This window comes from Anneissia japonica, unplaced genomic scaffold, assembly GCF_011630105.1.
Source record: "Anneissia japonica isolate Jap-2015-1 unplaced genomic scaffold, ASM1163010v1 scaffold287986_len575832_cov185, whole genome shotgun sequence".
Lineage (NCBI taxonomy): Eukaryota > Metazoa > Echinodermata > Crinoidea > Comatulida > Comatulidae > Anneissia > Anneissia japonica.
In genome coordinates this window covers 446,321-463,984 of record NW_022692348.1, presented here as the reverse complement: position 1 = coordinate 463,984, position 17,664 = coordinate 446,321, and the positions used below count along the sequence as shown (strand labels likewise).

General features: G+C 34.7%; 2 protein-coding genes across 2 annotated transcripts; one reads left to right on the top strand and one right to left on the bottom strand.

The window, feature by feature from the left end:
- Positions 1-23: 23 nt before the first annotated feature.
- Positions 24-1,903, top strand: LOC117100275 (mitochondrial cardiolipin hydrolase-like). The gene has a single exon (XM_033239917.1). The coding sequence runs from the start codon at positions 54-56 to the stop codon at positions 885-887; it is 834 nt and encodes a 277-aa protein (XP_033095808.1). The 5' UTR covers positions 24-53; the 3' UTR covers positions 888-1,903.
- Positions 1,904-3,240: 1,337 nt separating this feature from the next.
- Positions 3,241-17,664, bottom strand: LOC117100285 (ubiquitin carboxyl-terminal hydrolase 4-like). Its single transcript, XM_033239936.1, has 18 exons — positions 17,514-17,664; positions 15,764-15,891; positions 15,268-15,519; positions 14,955-15,100; positions 14,002-14,133; positions 13,506-13,664; positions 12,995-13,222; positions 12,745-12,828; positions 12,456-12,550; positions 11,927-11,998; positions 11,658-11,774; positions 10,807-10,907; positions 10,079-10,312; positions 8,975-9,161; positions 8,547-8,696; positions 7,691-7,794; positions 7,174-7,262; positions 3,241-6,348 (listed from the first exon to the last, which is right to left on the bottom strand). The coding sequence occupies exons 1-18, from the start codon at positions 17,600-17,602 to the stop codon at positions 6,175-6,177; spliced, it is 2,541 nt and encodes an 846-aa protein (XP_033095827.1). The 5' UTR covers positions 17,603-17,664; the 3' UTR covers positions 3,241-6,174.

Here is a 17,664-nt window from a genome sequence, read left to right as displayed (position 1 = left end):
CAATTTTGGTCGTACTTTCTGAAGATTTTATAAAGTATGTGCAGTTGTTATAAATGGTAAACATGAGTTTCAGGATTTGGGCAACTGCCTTTCTTAGTATGGGTGTCGTTTCTGAAGTTGTTTACATGCTATACGTAGGGTGCAAATCCCAGGCCTTCAAGGACACTGTATGGAATGCTGGCGCTTACTGTTGGCAAGGAATAGTGAGGGTGTTTCATAGGAAGCATCGTAGGCTATCCATGCCAGCCATCGAATACACCCCACAGCCACAGCAAAGTAATAACACTCTGCCAAATGTCTTTCACGAAGTCTACTTCTTCCCTGAACAGCATGAACCATGCTCACACTTTTTCTGGGGTAGTAGGGGCTGTACATACCAGAATTGTAAATTCAGCCATGAAGTTACACCATTTGTCAAACTTACACGGTACATGCAGTCGACAAAGAAGATGATTGATGTTTGTGTATATACGATATCAAGCAAAATCCTCTTAGGCATCCTTGTTGAATTGCATAAAAAGGGCGTTATAGTACGTGTTATTACAGACGATGAATCAATTAACTTGAGCGGCAATCATATGGGAGATCTTCGCAAACACGGAATTGAAGTACGCACAGATCATTCAAGTTTCCTTATGCATCACAAATTTATCCTGATGGATGGAACTCTGCTTATCAATGGTTCTTTGAATTGGACAAGGCATGCCATCTTGGGCAACAATGAAAATGTGTTGGCTACGAATAATCCAACGATTATCCATGCTTATAAAGGAGAATTTGAGAAACTTTGGGAGATGTTTAATCCAACGGGTAATGCAGAACTCATTACAGATGAGTTTGGAAATAAGAGATATCGTCAACCAGATTGCACTGAAATAATTGATTAACTAAACCCATATCTGACTTGAAATTTACTATATGCAGTTGCAATATTTTCAGTCGGTAATAACATTATTAATTAATATCCATATATATTCATAATTAAACAATTCTAACTCTCTTCTATTACTTTATATCATAATTCTGTGCATTTTATAAAGGGGAAAATAAATATAAGTATCATGGTGAATTCAGAAGAGAACACAGATATGGATGAATCCAGTGTTTATCCACTGAACCTAGCTCTGTCCAGATTATCAAATTTTCTTTGACAAGAACCTGTTGTATGCCCATATATAGTCATGATGTGATGTCATCATGACTATATTTAGGCATGTCACATGTTTTTGTCAAATATAATTTGATAGTCTGGATAAACAAGGAAATAAATGGTTTCAGATTATAATGTACTGTAGGACCTACTGTATTATGAAAACATTAGACATTTGCATTTCCATCGTTAGGTAATCCTGCATTAAACATCTGTTTAAAGAATAGTATAAAAGCACAGTTAGTGAACCCTTCCTCTGACAAGTAGGATTTCTAGGTGGTTCTAAGGCAGTTTGTCAGGCTTTGATAGCTTCAACAGGATTTTAGCCCAATGATTATCATTTTACAGCACCAGTCAAAATATGTTGGGTGCTTATTGCTTAATTAGCCCTGTAATTACTAAGAAAGTGTTCTTGAAACACCAACTCCGATTTCTAATTGTCTCATTTGCTTGTGCATGGGAAACAATGTGTTTTTTTTTGCCTCTATTATGTTACAGGGGATCACATTACAGGATACCTTATTTATGTACAGGTATTCATTCTAGTGTTGTATTGAAATGTTATTAAAAGATTTTATCATATATTTGTATTTTGAACTATTCACCATGTTGTATTATGTTCAGGGGATCGCATTACAGGATACCTTATTTATGTACAGGTATTCATTCTAGTGTTGTATTGAAATGTTAATGCTTAAGATTTTATAATATATTTGTATTTTTGAACTATGCACCATGTTTAAACATATTTTATAATTAAATTAAATTTGAAGTACTGTATAAATATTTTGTTGATCTCTAGTAACTCTATGCTTCAACACTTTGTAGTAATTTATTAAATTAAATTTATATGTGGACTACAGCTTGGCAAAAATGCTTGCCTTTACTACACAGGTAGGCAGTGCAGCCCGACACTGACATTTTTTGCGGGCCACAAAAGTGAAGCAAAAACCCTGTGTGCAGCCTGCCAAACATCTTTGTCTGAAAAACGTCTTGTTTTTCACAGCCTGACGACGATCATTTGTAAAAAGTAATATAAAAACTAAAAATAAAGTGGTATAAAAGCAGTACATGAATGTTTTTGAAAGCACACTAGAAGTTTGTGTGCGGACCTCCAACCAACTTTTACGTCTGCCCCTGCTTTACTATAATCACATTATTGGTCAAATGGAGTAAAGCTAACTAGAGCCTTAACATCATTAGTGCTGGTTCTTGACTAAGGCGGATGCAGGATTTGTCAGTAGGGGGAGCGTGAGAATGTATACACCCAACCATGGTGGGGCTGAGGTGTGAGAATATGGACCTCAAGGTGACCAGCAATTGTACTCTTATACTCTTTAAATCTTTTAATGATAAAAATAATATATCAATATAATTATTTTTCTTAATACAATTTAGGGGGAATGAGATTGTACCCCCACCCCCTGCATCCACCCCAGCATGGTGCTTCTTGCCAAGTGCAATTTCATGTGATTTTTAAGTTGTTCTCAGTTATTTTTTTTTCAGTCCAAGTTGTGGCCATGAGGACTGTTCAATAGACACCATCTGGTACCGCCACTGCTTCAACGATTAAGACCGTTTGCTCTTTAATATTACTCTTACTTATGGCAGCTGAAAAGGAAACTGAACTGTTTACTTGGTCTTATTCTAAAATAATGCAGTATGGATCTGGCTTCCATCTTATAATTAAAATGTTGGATCTACAGAAATTATTAAAATTTATTCCTTCGTGTCGTGCTACCGGTAAATCGGTACCAGCAACTCTCGTCATCCACCACACTGGGGTATCCCCTACTCCTCTTAAATATGTACTGTTCTATATAGTGCACACAAGCCATGGTGTACAGTAAGCCTCCGGTTTATTGTCCTTATCAAAGAAGACTTGTTCTACCACCAGAACCATAGATAAGCCTGCCACTCAAACTAGTGCTGATGTGGTTGTAGGTTGCGGCAGCCTGCCAATTAACTCCCCTTGTATAGCACACACTGCAAGGATTCTACAAGCTTTACATTAAACAAATACATTACTGGACACAGGACACATGGTGCTCTGTTCTACTTGAGGTTCAGAAATAAATATAAGACACAGATCATCTAAACGGACCAAAATTTAATTCAAATCATGTAGAGAATCTTTAAATAAAGAAAATGAAGAAAATGAAATCTACTCTACAATTTATAGCATCATGTAAAAATATATTTATTTACATATAATATATTAAAGCAAAACCCAATCAATATGAATTAGGTAAACTGATCTATTGTGGAGAATGAAACTGTGATACAATGCAAGATATGTCTTTAGTTGGGATCATTGTGAACATTTTGTTACATGGCAACTGATAATTCCCATGATTAATAATATATGCACTTGTCAATTGTAATCCTGGTCCCAAACACCTGGGCCTAGCAGGATCTACCTCAGTCACTAAAGTAACTTTCAAAAAAAAAAAATGTTTACATGTTTTCCTGCCCACAACCCATCAATACAGGATATCATTTTAATGTACCTTCCTGGCTAATCCCACCTACTTTGCAGCACAAATACCTGAAACCCGCTAAAGTTTAAAGTTTAAAGTTCGCAGTCCTTTTAAGACTTGCATTACATCCTCAGGTCAGTTCCAAATACACTAAATGCACTACAGGAACATACATCCCTACCTCAGAAACAGCTACTACCCCACTATTGCATGGGTTCAGGGGGTTGAGATTACAATTGACAAGTGTATTAGTTGATAATAATAATGGTAATAATAAGTAAAAGGAATACAATCAAATACTGTATTGCAATAATTTAAGAGTTTAAATATGAATTGGATATTGGACAATTAATTTAATGGAACTAAATGATCAAATGTACATTTTTGATAATGTTGAACTTTTTTTGTTTTACTTTAAAAACACATTGGAGCATTGTAGTAAGCTTTATAGTGAAATTCAGTCAATGGAATTCCATTTATATTATTGATACACAAATACAGTAAATAAGATTAAATTTTTGATTGTTTAGAAAACCCGAGATCTGAGATACCCGAGTTTTCTAGATCTAGGAACTTGGATCTATATATTGAACTCAGATGATCTCTATATTAGATCTGAATTTTCTAACTCTAAAACTCCAATCTATATATTTTGCCTTAGATCCATGTTTTCTAGATTTAGAAACACCCTAAATTGACCACAAAATTTAATAAATACATCATTCAAATTCAAATACAGTAATATAATAAAGCAAACTTTAATTTAACGTACATTTTATTCCTGACCATTGGCAATTTGTCTATAAAATTCAATTATCATACACATTTCAGCTAACTTGTATACCAAATACTAAGAATAATTATAGTAGTAACAACTTAGTAGTAAGTTTACTTAGTTTATATTAATTATGACTAATTAATAATGCATTACAAATTGGTAAAGGTGTGAATAACCAGATATATTTATTAAGATTACCTGGGAGGTCAAATTCCTCAGTTGTGTTAAAAGCAGCATGTCCATTTAAAGGAGATTAAACTAGACCAATTACGATTTCACTTCAATGTGTCGTCAATATGCAGTAAGTTGATTTTTTTTTCTCCTAGGAAGTGGGTAGGTTAATGTTTGCATTAATACACCAAAAACAATTTTAATTAAATTCAGTCAATCAAGACTATTTGAAATTCATATTAGTACATATCATCAATAATTTTTTATGCGATGACTTGTGAGTTTTTAACAACATTATTACAGAAAATAAAATGAATTGATTATAATTGAAACATAATATGAAATGGAAAGGCTATGAGAAGATAATGTAGATAAGCTAGATAATGGGGGATTATAGATAATAAGTCATACCAATATCAGTTTCCAGTCCAGTAAATGGCAAATGAATAAGGAATATTGCAACAAATATCACTCTTTATTAAGTACAACAGCATCATTAGATTTTCACGAACCTAGGAGTGCTATTTTCACAAAGCTATGGGTAGCATTTACTAAACCAATATCATGTTAGATTTTGAAGAAGCTAGGGAGTTATTTACTTAATTCACTGGAATGTGAGAACTGTGCTGATGGTATTCACAATTGTTAGTCTCAAATCATGCTAATAACAAGCATATAAATATAATTGGTCTTTGCAATGGTGTTATAAAGCTAAACTCCATGGTCACATATACCTGTTCATTATATATGGTATTAAATCCTATTGTACTTAGTTTGTGATATTAGTCAGGTAATGTATTTGTTTGTACAACCTCATAATATATATATGTATATAGTATTTACTCCAAATGGGGTTAGTAAACATAATTTATTGTATTTTTACAATCCTCCTAGTATATCGTGTTGTTCTCCTTTGGTATATTTTACATTTGTTCTTTGGAGAACTCAGCTAATACTCAAATAAGAAACCAAGGATTAAGAATAAAGTTAATTGATTATATTTCCTTAACGAGGTGGTATTTGTAAATACTGATCAATGTAAGGACAGCCATGTAAACGGAACAGCACATAAACATTACCGTGTGCGTTGTAATCGTCAGACTTAATTCACAAAGTAGTACATATGCTGACATTAACAAGTTAAAGATGAGCTTGCATTAACATTAAGTGTTACAATGAGCCACTTCCTTCAGCACACAAACCCCCGCCTAACAGTATAAACATCGCATTGGCTAATAACCCACTGCATATATTAGTCTCAACCAATCATTACACCTGGCGTGTATGCCACCTGTAAAGACACTATAAACACTGCTTTTTTTTATTATTACACATTACAGTAGTTGCTCTACATGTAGGAACGCTAAAAGCTTCAAATAGCTGTATATAATTTTCCATATTGTTTTACTCATCGTCACAATCCATGCCATGGGTTACTAAACAGAGTAGAAATATGAATTTCCATAATGCAGTATTTATTTTCCTTTGAAGTGCTGTCTGTCTGACTACATTGCATTACAACTTATACAGCAGTCTTGAGCTGCCTTCTCATTGCTTTTCAGTTTTTGATGCCTATCTATTGGGTCATGCAAGCTTTAACTGGGGTCAGTTTCCATGTCCTCCTCTTCTTGGTCATCGTCGTTGACAGTTGCGTCAGGTATACCAGCATCATCATCTTCTTCCGGTGACGCTAACGATGCCGAGACACGGCGGTGACGTGCATCGTCTGGATCTTTTCGCATATAGAATAGTACATATCCTGCTTTGGACTAAAATAAAAAGCATAATTACTAAAGATTATGAATAGTTTAATTTAATTTTTTTTTTCTCAAAGCCACGTTCACATAAAGCCCAGATCCGGTCCGGAGCCCGGATAAAAAAATCACGAGTTGCTACGTTTTTGGAACGCTGCGTTCACATTGTGCACCGAACACGGTTTTTCGGGTTAAGTATGTATGCATTCGATTGGTTCGAACCAACCAAGCTTGTTGCTGATTGGTCCAAGGAAAAAAAAACGTACGATTTCAGGATACAAATGGCTCTCAGATTCATCGGTCCAGATCCAGAGTCCGGATTGAAAATCGTACAAATTTGATGTGAACGGTCATATTCTTCCACTGAACCCATTTTTCACAATTTTTTCTCCGTCTCCGGACCAGAATCCGGGCTTGATGTGAACGTAGCTTTATACTGGGCAACTTGAATATTTTATTAGAAATCTATGTCATAAGCCAACATTATTAAACAACAGTTCAGGGCAAGCATAAACTTTCCCATATCTACAGTAACATAATGCTATACAAACTAAAGGGAGGGGGAGGGGGAATGTCAGCTGAAAGGTCAAACGTTAGTATACAATATGTAATGTAGTTAGATTTATATAGCTCTTTATACTGGAATGGTCTCAAAGTGGTTGAGGTGTGGAGTAGCTTTTACAGTAACTTGCTTCTCTCCTAAGAGTCTCTTTGTGTCTGATCTAACGGGTAAACCAGTACCAACTACTCATGTCTGACGACAACAATACAAACCAGCTCAGAACAAAACAACACAACACACAGATTGAAAATGATAACGATAAAAATCTGGATACTCACAACTACATTATCTTTATCTACTGATGACACTGAACTATCATCAAAGTTATACCATTGTTGATCCTCTATATTCTTTGCATATGCAGTATCTGAGATAATAGTAAAAACAATGACCATCAATAATCTTTTTCATCATAAATATTTATTAATTTATGAAAATTTGGTAAACAATAGGGTACCTGGGGAGGCCAGATAGCCACATTAGTCATCATGACTAGTGGCTAATTAGCCGCCCCCTTAACTAATTAATCTATAGACATACCGCAAATACATTAAAATAAAATGAATAAGACAGTAGAGGGTTTAATTTTTAAGATATTCAATTCAATATATATTAAATAATCCAAGTATCTAATACTATGACTTTAAGCTTTGCTTCCATACAATCATTATGCGCTACCACCGACATCTTTCAGTGGTGCTGATTGGTCAGTCGAATTGGTGAGCCTTCCCGATTGCACATAAAACACTGCGTAGCGACAGTGCAGCGACTGTATGGAAACCAAGCTTTACTTACAATGACCTCCTCCCAGGCCTCCGTAATGGTTGACTACTCCTATAAGATCATAAACGAACGGACCACCCTCTTCATTTATTACATGTTCTTTCATGTTTAAATTTCTGTAAAAAATGACAGGAATGTAACAAGAAATAATTAAGAAATATTAAACTGAAAAAGAACAAACAAAAGCAGGCTACAGTACCTATTGTTTTACTATAGCAAGTTTCATTACCTAGAGTAAGTACATCACCAAAAGGAATAATATCAATACAATGACTCATACTGTAAAGATCATTATTTTTGCAATTTTACTATTTGAAATATTTTGCGGCCTTTTAGTTTCGTGATTTTACAATTTCCAGTCCAGTTTAAGGACCACAATGGAAATAAGTTTGACTATTGAGCTACTTTATTGTGTTTTATCCTTGAAATTTTCACACTGTATATGAGTTTTGAATAAAATGAAATGAAAATGAAAAACCATCGCTGTTAGTATTTTGTGATTTTTGCACTCTTTAAATTTTTTCGCGATCTTTGTCTTATCGCAAAAATTTATAAAATTAAGGAGGCGCGAAAATAAAGGGCTTTACAGTACAGTATATCTATTTAGCATTCAAAATATTGCTATCGGGTGAACCATCAATTTGTAGACCTCATAGTTTAAATCATTATAAAATCCTTAAGCTCTATCCACACTATCAAATTTTCTTTGAAAAAAAAAGTGACAAGTCCATATATAGTAATGCTATGCCTATACATGGTCATGCTGTGATGTCATCATGCCCATATATGGGCATATCACACTTTTTTGTCACACAAAATTTGATAGTGTAGACAGAGCCTTACAAAAGAGTAAATAATGTTGACTTACTCAACAGGGTACACAACATGCGCATCCAATTTATCTCGCCAGTATCGATTATATGAAAACCGCTTTAAATTTATTACAAGGATTTTGGGTAATTTCCAGAGATCAAATTTCTTGTATGCTTGTCTGTGTTCTTTACACTCAGGGCAATACCTAAAAAAAAAGATATACATACAGTATTTGTATTAAACACACATAAATAAGGGCAAATAGAAAAATTTATTAGATTATAACTCCCGCCCGTGTCAAAAATTCGGGAAAAATTGTTGCGTGAAACTTTTTTTTTTTTTAGCTGGATTGTGTACATAAATTATTCCTGAAGATGAACTAATAAAGTTTGAAATATTGAGTTTGTTTCATACTATCTTAAGTCAAAGAGCAAGAAGTTAAAATACTGTACAAGCACTATACTAAATTTCCTGAGCTCTTACCACAGATCATCCCTGCCAAGTTGCTCTTTGGTGAGAAATAATTTAATGCAATCATCTAACTTAATAACCGCTTTCTTTCGTACAGTATTCTTCACGCTTTCATGCTTTTCAAATGCGTCAGACTCTTCGGATAAATAAAACTGGTGTTTTGCTTCTGAATCCCAATCCAAGGCAATGTACGTTCGATCTAAAAATTGTAGAAAACAGAGAATTGGATTATATAAAACTCAGCAATAATTTTATTCAATTTTGCGTGGCAAGTCACATATTAATAATAAATTTTGGGAACAACATATCTTTGATAAGAAAGTATAATACATACTCCAAGTGTTGAAATGCACGCCATCATGTTGGGATTCAACATTAATTATGTCATCATCAGGAATGATGATGACATTCCTGATGATGACATAATTAATGTCGAAATATTGAATCCTAACATGATGGCGTGCATTTAAATACTTGGAGTATGTATATTTTCTTATCCGAGATTAATCAGTGGACCTTTCAGTTTTTGGAAAACATATCTTTGAGGTTTGCCTTTGTTTGGATGTTACACTAATGGTTCAGTGAGAATAGATAAAAAATATCTGCATATCCTCATATGTGTGCACTCAGTGCACCAGCCAAAGTCAAAGGAGGAACAGATAAATAAACAAAACAATGTAGGCTACGTTCAGACTTGGAGATAAGCCCGGCTTAACTTTGGCAGGCGTTCAGAACAACGGGATTAGCCAGGCACGAGATTTTTCATAATAATGAACCGTAACCAGCAAACATGTTTTAAAAACATTGCTCACGAAATGTACGCTCTCGCACAGCGTAAGTATTTGAATGCTGATTGATCATTTTGTTACCTGAAGTCAATGCAAGACCCCCCGCAATGATTAAAGCCCGGCTAAGAAAAGTTAAACACGGTGGCACGCCAGGCCTAGTTACTATAAGAATACAGCTCGGCTTGAGATAAGCCACCTAGTTCAGACTGGCAGGTGGATAAACCCGGTGAGTGGAGCCGGGTTTATCCACCTAGTCTGAACTAGGCCGTAGACACATTTCTAGTACCTGCCATAAAGATAATGGATATAAATACATACAGGAACTTACTGGTGAATTTAATGGGTTTACCATCATCTTTAACTTTGGAAATATCTGAACTACCATAGGAGTTTACTTGCACCATAGAAAAAAGTCTCTTGAGTTGTTTGGAATTGCTTTTTTGCTTTAATTCATTTTTGTCTAAGACGTCGCCATTCCTTTCTTGCTCTTCTGTTCCTTCTTGAGTTGGCAAAACATCTTCATTGTCTCTAAGATCCTCATTATCAGAAGTTGAATCCATCTCTAAAAATACATGTAAGCATATGAGATACTGTTAATATTGTTTTCTGTACATTTATGTAGCACCTTATACTACAGATATAAAGCATGCTCCCTTAACCTCAAGTCACTAAATACAGAAATATTCATCCACAATGTGCAACCTCCCCCGGTGCCTAATGGGAACATTCACACCCATGCACCCCTATCCCTATTGGCATTCCTGGAAATGGCCTCGTATTCATAAAATAATTATATTTACTACAAATTATTTACAACATTACCAAGTCTTATACATTAATTGTTAAAACATCAGTTGAATATTATTTTTAGACTCTTTTTATAGTTTTAAAACCTAAAAAAAAATCTTTATAAAAAGTACTTGGAAGTCAAACAAGGTATCAGACCATTCTGGCTATAAGATCGTCTGATATTTAGGTAGTTATAAGCAATACTAGCTGAATTTGTTTTTACAGATCATTCTAAGAACATGAATGCTGCACAGAAGAAATGTCTACCTCCATTTTCCTGGTGTTCATTTTTCTTTTCTTCATCATTTTCTTCTCCTTTGCCATTCTTCATACACCACTCATCATCCAAAGGTTTCCTAACATACCGACTGTAAACAAGTCAAAGTGCATCCAATTAGCCATGTACGTAAATAACTGTATCATATGTGCAATCTCATGCTTATGTGATAATTTAGTGCAACCTCACCAAACTCATCAATCCCGTCAATAAATTTTGTTAAATAAGTAGATATATTGCGAATTTACACAAGTATCACACAAGACAGAATGTTAAACAGAATACAGTTAAATGTTTGATGGATTTCTGGATATATCCCTAACAAGTTACCTTCCTATTCACACTATTTCATCTTAACAGTACATTGATGTGCAGGCACTGAAGATACTCGCAACGCCACAGTCAAAAATAAGCCAAGTCACATGAACATGCACACAGATCTGCACTAGATATCTCAGGAGTTTAATAAATCATCTGCGGTGCCTGGTTTACTTACATAGTTACTAAATGGGACACATGCTAAACTTACACATTCACACAGTATAATATAACTGAGTGACGCATCCTTGAATATTTTTTGCAGGGGACACATGTACTTTTTATTTCTCACGTATTGAAATAGTTTTTCTACACACTGTCATCAATATGTAAATTATGCTACAGCCAATCACAGAATTTAAAGCTTATATTCATTATGATAGGATGATAGGATGAACTATTTCCTGTGAACCAAGCAAGAATGATAATAGTTCATAAGGGATACTTTACAGATTAGTGAGTAGCTTTATACCAAGCAGGTGGGACTCTTAAACCATAGTTAATGCATTGAAAATGAACTTACCTCATCTTCTCAAGTATAAGGTTGTAGAGATCTTCATAAGTGGTATTGTTACGCTTCACTGGAATCAACATTGGCTGACCAAATAAAGTAGATCCACTGGTAGAATAGTAATTATTTCTGAATATCAAGAAGTTAACAGCTTTTAAATATTTTTTATTTTCTTTAATAACAATAATAAATTATTTGTTAATGTGCACAGCAGTTCACTCAAAATTTGGAGTAAACTATAGAATAAATGGTTAGTTGGTTCATAATTTTAGTAAACTTACCCACGTTCTCTTAAATAAACAGGTAAAATGAGAGTATCAGGATGGTCAGGTGTATTTACAGGCACTTCATATCTTTAAAAATTCAATAATAAAAAAAAAAAAGAATTATTTATGTCCATTCCACATTGCACAGTGGGATTGGTGATGAAAATGAATGATGGCAGACATTGGGCTAGTATACATAATGAATTTATGATGTTTATGTGATGATGATGATGAAAATGACCAAATGATTTGATGAAGTATCAGTATACATAATGAAATAATGATAATAATGATGATGATTACAAAAATGATGATGATGATTATGAAGCTAATGGAGGTGATGAAGTTGATGACGGCAATGAAGATGAGGGCAATATGATAATTATAGTGATGATGATGATGACTAATAGGAGATAATGAAACAGATAATGATGGTGGTCATGATGTTGATGAAGATGGTAATGAGTATAATAATGATTGAGATGATAAATGACGAAGACAACAATGATGAAGTGGTCATATGGCGATTGGTCAATAAACTTACACAAATATGTCATCTCTATCAAGTATAATCTCCAATCGATTATCCATTGCAAAGACTTTGTGGAACCTATGATTGTACACATCAGTTACTACCATCTATAAGAAAAATTAAGATACAACTTCTTAATAATTAATTTAGAAATTGGGATAAATGGCTTGTCAGTAAAGAAAATGGTGTCGGTTGAACCCATTTTGTGTCGCCGATAGCAAGGGAGTAGCATCACGTGGTATCGTGACGCAATACTGTAGTATTGTATACAAAAGTATTTAATCAAAAACTCTGTACCTACCATATCTTCACTAATATTGGCTATTGCACCAACTGCCTTACATAGATCTGACACCTGGCCCATTTTTGGAACTGTTACTTTCATCTAAAAAAATAAATATCAATCACTTAAGAACGCTTTTCATATTTACAAACAGAACACTCAATTTGTATTCACATTTAAATTTTGACACAATTCAGTTTGTACAGGAATGTTTTGATGTTGATTAAATGCAGTAAGTATACAAGTTTTAAAAAACAAGGAAAATTACCTGGATTGGTTTTGAAGCTGGGTCCATCCGGATTACAAATACTTCCAAGATACGTTCTTTATCAATAATGGGAAGAGGCAGTGTCAAAAAGCAGAAGGGGTCAAATGTTACTGAACGTTTATGACAAGTTGGACAATCTAATGTGGATTTGAACAAGCCATGGAAAATGTCAACAATTACGGAATTATTTCGGCGCAGATGGTTATCCCATGCCTCTTTTGAAACTTCCTGAAACAGAGAAGGAAATGGGTGTCTGTACAATTGTTTAATGGGGGTGCAATATATTTATCATTGCACGGGTAATTGAAAACTGTTATGCTTTGCACACGCTACCAAATTTAATGTGACAAATAAATGTGATATGCCCATATTTGGGTGTAATATGACATCATCATGACCAAATATGGGCACATCACACATAAGTGTCACATAAAATTTGATAGTGTGGAGAAAGCTGTAGCCTAACAATCTTGTGTATCATCCTACATGTGGAAATGATGTTATTGCTTACTTGATCTGGTCGACCATCCCCTTCCTTGAGTTCAATATAAGGTTTCTTCTTGATTCTATTTAAGTCTTCGTGTAAACCATCCAGTAGGAATCCTAGAAGCTCTTGGGAATCCTGCTGCTGGTATCCGGAAAACTGAGGCGCAAAACGGCCAACCTGCATCTGAATCACAGGTCAATAGTTACATGTTGAAAGTGTGTACATGACCTCAATATGTTAAATATAACTGGATTGGATTGGATTTCATCGGTATGATGCACACCAAGGATAACCCACTAAGTCCTAAGACTTGTTTCAATGGGGTCCTTCTGGTGGTGAATTTGGCAGTACACTAATACACTAATTATAAACTGGATCCCTATCTTGCTTTTTGATTAGCGTGCTCATGCAGGTATGCTTAACTCTCAGTAAGTTGGTAGATTTATAAAAATGTTATAATTGAATTAGCATATATTCACAATTTAGCATACATAATGTACCATTTTGCATACAGGTGTACGTACCTAGAACTACTGCTACCACTTGATCTGTTGCTACTAGTGCTACTTGATGAAGACGATGTGTATGAGTTTGTTAATGTTGCTTGGCGTGGCCACGACCCATCATCGTTTTTCTGTTCCACAACTAAAACCTACACATAAAAAAAAAAATTTTTCTTAAGCTCTGTTCACACTGTTGTATACCCATATACAGTGATGATGTGCCTACATATGGTGCCCATAGTCTCAAAGGGTTCGAACCCAGGATGCTAGCATTGCAAGGCAGGCATTTAAACCACCAAGCTAGAGTTTTACAAAATTATTGAGTGGGGGATCCAGGAATTTGAAAGAGGGGAGGGGGCATGGACAGAACTTTTACAGATGGGGAGGGAGGTTCTATACAACTCTGATGATTATAGCATCTCTAGATTGCTGAAAATGGCACTTTCAGGCTTCAATTTTAATATACTTTTCCCCCATTTTTTAAAACCCTTTTTAAAAAATTTGCTCCTCTCATCAATGAACTTTATTGGTTGCAAGTTAATAACAGAATTATTTTCAAAATTATTCGCGTTTACAAATGCATCCATGGTTTTTCTACAAACAATTAATGTAGTTTTTTTGACCAACATATCTCTGCAAGTACAACACATTTCTCATCGTCTGTATATTTCACTATACCACGTCACAACAAGAGAATTGGAGGTGTTTCATTCCCTTGTTATGCTTCCAGACTTTGGAATAATCTTCCAACTGATCTTCGGGATATTTCAGATCCTAATCTTTTTGTTTGCAAACTGTACTACTGTAATGCGTGTGGTCCCTAAATGATTAATAATTTTATGCCTGCCAGTTTTCCTAATAATTATGACTTGGTTTGCGCTTCATAGCCGCAAGGAAAAGGTGCAATATAAATACCCAGTATCAGACGGCTTCCCCTCGAATCTGCCACTGTTATTATTTATCTTATTACCTGTCCTTGATATAGACCGGCATCTTGGACTGTGTTGTCCTTTTTTGCAAGCTGCTCATATGTATTGCTCATGTATTTATTCCATATTCGAATCTCAGTCTTGTCTGATATATTAAATGCATCTCTCATAACATTCTCAATAGTTTCTATAAAAAAAATACATCAATTTAAAAACAAAATGTTATGTAATTTTTAGGTTGTGTTTGTCTGCCTCTGATCAAGAAAATAAATGAGCAGACCCTGATAGACAAAAGAATCATAAAATGTTATTGTTGTGAAAGTACAGTAATTAATAACATTAGTTTTATCTTACCTATTGTATCTGCTTTGCTAAACTGCTTGCTAACGCAGTCTGTTGGATTGCTGTTCTTGCAAAGCTTCAACTCCATCAGGTAAACTTCGACCTTGCAGTGTTTTACGAACATACCATGCTCAACAACCTTACGAGCAATAGGTTCCTGGCCTTCCTTAATATTATACCAGAGCACCAGTTTCTCCCATGCTTTGGTTGGTAGCAATACATAATCCAGATCATCAATTAAGTTCTCTTGTAATGTACCTTCCGCTGTCAAAATATACAGTATTCAGATAATAAACACTAAGATTGTTATTTTCTTGACCTTTGACATACACATGTGCACTTGATATTTAGAAGATGGGTTATTGCTTACTGTACGATTCCTAAACTCTACTTTACGCTGTTGCCTAACTATTATTTAATATACTGTCTTTGCCACATATACTGTTACCATAAACAGCTATCCCATCTTTCAATTTTGATCTAGAAGAAAACACATTTAGATACTTACCCTTTAAGAGTGGAGAGTTATCCACTGGACCAGGAAAAGCAGTTTCTTGTCCCACATTGTACATGTCCCAACTGTCATATCCAACATATTTCTTCCATTGTTTGTACCATTTGCTGTCCACTAAATACCTATTAAATAATATATATTATAAGTCAATCGTGACGTCATCACTGCAACTCCCAATGTTATTTGCCTATTCCCCAACCGTCCACTAATTTTTCAATTAGTGGACACTTGGCTTGATTTTTTTAGGTTCGTATGTAAAAAAATTCCTCATTTTTTCGTCACCGCGAAGACATCGTGCACCACGATAAAAATTGAATTGTAATTGAAAATTACTTTCGTAAAACAAGGTTAATTAGAACCCAAAGAAAGTTACTTTAAATTCAATATTAAGTATGAACAATTAAGCAATTCCTTGAATCAATGAAAAAAATTACAAAAGAGTTCTTCTAACACAATACAAATTACAAAATAGCCTAGGCCTAGTTATTCATCGTATCCATACAGTACTGCTGATATGTAGTTAACGTGTAGACGCTGCCTACTGCAGGAGCACAAATCAGCATACGCACAAAATATAAATACACACAAAATATAAATACGCACACAGTATACCGATCATATCACTACAGCAACCGATGACTGGTACAACACAGTTGGTCATAAAAACTAACATTAAAAGACGGCGATTGACTTATAAAGCAATTAGTAGAGCATGCATCGTACACTATCGGAAAATTATTATACTTGGGTTAGATTTAATGCATTCAAAAATTTCCTTCGGGGTTTGCAGGCCCTCAGGAAATGTTTTCAAGCATTAAATCTAACCTTCGTATAATAATTTTCCTATAGTGTACTATGCGGAACTCAACACTGTAAAGGAGGCCTACTATATTTGTATACTGATTGAAAAATTACTGTAACTTAAAATTGAGTGGGAAATCCCTAAAAAAAATAAGTGCACAGAATCATAACTACTATTTGATATTACAACAATTATTCGTTATATATTATTCTCTGCAGAATTTGTGCTGATCAGCCCTTATTTTTTTAAATGTAGATGGAATTATTAGGTTTAATTTTTTGTGCAGGGACCTTACTTTTCACAGCCTGGCATATTTTCATATCATGTTTTCTTTACCGACCAACTGGACCTTAATAACACAACAAATGATCCAGCAGTATCGGAATTAGGCCCATGATTTTTTTTATGGGGCCTTAATACTAGCAATATTTTAATTATTTCTTAAATATTATTATTGAGCATTTGTATTAGCGTTATTAACAAAGCACTCTATTTGTTAAGTGCCACCGTTTTTAATCTTGCTCGGTGTAAGCAACTCGCTGGCGTGAGTGATCCATAACTTTTTTGACAATGAGGAAGGAAAAAAATGCTGAACTGGAATTACAACATACCTGATCTCGAAAAAAAAAAAAAAAAACCCAACAGAATTGAAGAACATCAGATACTATGAATATTGAAAGTTGAAAACAAAACATTATATATTTTTTAATGGCGTCTGTTAATTGCTTTGTCAATTAATGATGACCCTAAGGCCTAAAATGGGCACGACAGAGCTGAGCAGACGGTAGGCAGGCTAGCTAGAGCACAGCTTTCGCATTCAATGAACTTGCCGCGGCGGCACTGCCACTGACGACATGGGCCCAGCGACGTTCGCCTTCGATTTCGGAATTTCCTAAACAGATAAAATAAAGGAACAAGTAGATATAACCATTAAACTGTTACCATGTATCTCCTTTTTGTAGTGAAGTTTTAAGCAGATCTACTATCTCCTTCTTCTGTTCATCGAGCTTCGATGGCCCACCTTCCGCCATGATTTTGCGAATGTTGAGAATGCTGGGAATCCATATGACGTCATACAGGAACAAAAATTAGC

Excerpts from the sequence above, each read along its gene's own strand:
- LOC117100275 (XM_033239917.1), top strand. The coding sequence starts at position 54 with ATGGTAAACATGAGTTTCAGGATTTGGGCAACTGCCTTTCTTAGTATG.
- LOC117100285 (XM_033239936.1), bottom strand. The coding sequence starts at position 17,602 with ATGGCGGAAGGTGGGCCATCGAAGCTCGATGAACAGAAGAAGGAGATA. Across the intron at positions 10,313-10,806 it reads TGAACACCAGGAAAATGGAG|AGATGGATTCAACTTCTGAT; the intron begins GTAGACATTTCT and ends ATGTATTTTTAG. Across the intron at positions 8,697-8,974 it reads CTTGGCAGGGATGATCTGTG|GTATTGCCCTGAGTGTAAAG; the intron begins GTAAGAGCTCAG and ends CTTTTTTTTTAG.